This window comes from Aplysia californica, unplaced genomic scaffold (assembly GCF_000002075.1).
Source record: "Aplysia californica isolate F4 #8 unplaced genomic scaffold, AplCal3.0 scaffold00821, whole genome shotgun sequence".
NCBI lineage: Eukaryota > Metazoa > Mollusca > Gastropoda > Aplysiida > Aplysiidae > Aplysia > Aplysia californica.
Genome location: NW_004798091.1, coordinates 18,088 through 20,683, shown reverse-complemented (window position 1 = coordinate 20,683; position 2,596 = coordinate 18,088). Strand labels below are relative to the sequence as shown.

Sequence of the window (2,596 nt, the reverse complement as noted above, 5' to 3'; positions counted from 1 at the left end):
TGTATGTTTGTGTATGTGTGTGTGTATGTGTGTGTATGAGTGTGTATGTGAGTGTGTGTGTGTGTATGTGTGTGTGTGTGTGAGTGTGTGTGTGTGTGAGTGTGTATGTGTGTGTGTGAGTGTCTGTGTGAGTGTGTATGTGAGTGTGTGTGAGTGTCTGTGTGAGTGTGTATGTGTATATGTGAGGCAGCGTGGTGGAATCAGGCTCTTGTCAAAATAATCAAATTGAAGAAGCCTACATTTTTCTGCAGGTTTGTGAATTTTCATAAATTTTTTGTTTTATGGCCCAACACCTTTCATGCCCTTTAAAGAACCATTTTCTGTGTGGATTGTTCTGAAAAACATTGATTAAAGGCACAAAAAATACAAATTTACAGTTACAACGGACTCTTAAGCTTAGGAAATAACCAATCTTTGGCGGGCATTTTCTCACTAATTTTTCCTCTGAAAACAGGTAACCCCCACCTCCTTCATTCGCAAATATCTCCACTTGTATTCAAGATAAATGGACATTTTTTTGCATCCAAATAAAGACAAGTGAACACGCTTTAAGATGATACCAATAACTCTACGTGCCTGAAAATTGACGAGAGCCTGATTCCACCACGCTGCATCACATATGTGTGTGTGTGTCTTTGTGAGTGTGTATGTGTGTGTGTGTGCGTGCGTGAGTGTGGGTTTTAATTATTTATTTTTTTTAAAGAGGTTGACAATCAGTTTGCTGTACCTTATCCCGTTATGACTTCGTCTCATGAAAAATTGTCATTTTTCATTGATAGTAAGAAGAAAAAACACACTTTAAGATAAAATCAATTACTTGACCAGTCCAAATTTGACGAAAGCCTGAAAGAACAGTGACATGATAGTAAATTCAAATGTGTCATGACAGAGTGGAATCGTGCGCTCGTCATTTTTTGGACATATTATAAAATTATTGGTATCATCTTGATCCTGTTTTTGCATCTGGTGATAGCAATAACCTTCTATCTTGTAAAGAAGTTGGTATATTTGCGACTGACGGAGGTGGGTGTCGCCTAGTGTCAGAGGCAGAATTATTGAGAAAATGGCTACCAAAGTTAGGTGACTTCCTCTGCTGAAGTGTCCTTGGACACTGCTAATTAATTTTTGTTTTTACCTTGGATCAAAAGTGAAAGTAAAATCCAAGCAGTAATTTGTCGTTAAACGGACATTACGGGTGTTCAGCTCAATACAAAACAAACAGAAAAGAAGACAAAAATGGCCAAACGGGTGGGGAAAATGGTAGGTTCCTTCGATTTCCTTATTTTTTTTATAAGCGCCCGATATCCCCACTTTGCCACACAATAATGAGTGTTAATTCTCTTACGGGAACATTTGTACTGTTTCGTGGGGGAGCTCGACTCTCCTTCGATGATCTCCCACAGGCCGCTGGCGTTGCACATGACACGGACAACACTGGAACCGTCTACCCTGGAGTTGCTGTCTGCCATCAGCCCCGACCCACACTTGTATACTGTGCCGTGATAGGGAGATGACAACGACAGAACAGACGAGAGACATAGTGACGTTTAAAGACAAAGAGGGGGAATGGGGTTTTTGGTAGTGGTGAGATTTTTGGGATTGTGGAATTGGGGAAGGGGGGGGGGGGCGTGGAGGTGGTGAGGCGAGATGTAGTATGGGGTTAGATATGTGTAAGTATGTTTGTTTGTTTGTTGTTTTGTTTCTTTGGCAGGTGGGCATGGGAAAAGAGGGGTATAGAAAAGCTTGCAAACAATGCGATCATAATATATTGCTGGTACAACATTCAAGGGATAATATGCTGCAGTCCGCAAATTATACTAAACAGACCTTTGAAAGACCGCAAACTTCGAAAATTCGGTTAGCCCGCCTCCTAATGATGATTAAATGATAATAATAATAATAATAATAATAACTTAATGGCAGGGGGGATATAGGTCTGACTTTCAGCGCATTCGCAAACATAATAATAATTCTATCAACCCTGCCTAATTACAAAAACAGTAATGATTTTTTAAATAGCAATATTAATTTTAAATCGTAATAACAGCCATGTTTCTCAACGGGAGCGTTGTTCCTCTTGTCCGCGTATGCTGATCTCTCCTTTGAATTTTATGTATTATAAATGTCGGTAGATTCATTTCAAATTGATAAATTAATTGGTTTTAGTTGTCGTAGACTTATCAGATCAAAAAGCTTTCGCCCTAAATAAAAGAAGGTGAAGGAGAAGAGTTGTGAGGAGACATGTCACTCGTGTGTCCTCTTCAGTAAAACTTCACCTAAAACCCATAAGGCAGAGTGCTTGCGCAGTGCACACTTGACATTTATAATAAATGGACGGTGATGGGTGTTGTTCGACGGTGCGCTAATGGTTCTTAGCGTCATGTTTATAGAGATTGCAGAGTTGAGGCCATTCGGTGGAGCACGTCTCTGGAACATTACTTGATGTAGTCCTTGGAACTTCCTACAAAAAGGCTTAAAATACCGGCTACCTTTTAGCATACCCAGACTGAATCCATAAAGATAATAATGTCCTTGTTAAAAAAAATGACACAAAGACCATATATATAAACACACACACACACACACACACACACAC

The 2,596-nt window shown here is 39.7% G+C and overlaps 1 protein-coding gene across 1 annotated transcript in view; it reads right to left on the bottom strand.

Annotated features, from left to right (window-relative positions):
• LOC101848151 overlaps window positions 1-2,596 on the bottom strand; it is a gene marked incomplete in the record, with an annotated part of 62,163 nt that overhangs the window by 52,556 nt on the left and 7,011 nt on the right. Inside the window, 1 exon segment of the mRNA XM_035972739.1 lies at window positions 1,346-1,492. Coding sequence (XP_035828632.1) covers window positions 1,346-1,492 — 147 coding nt within the window.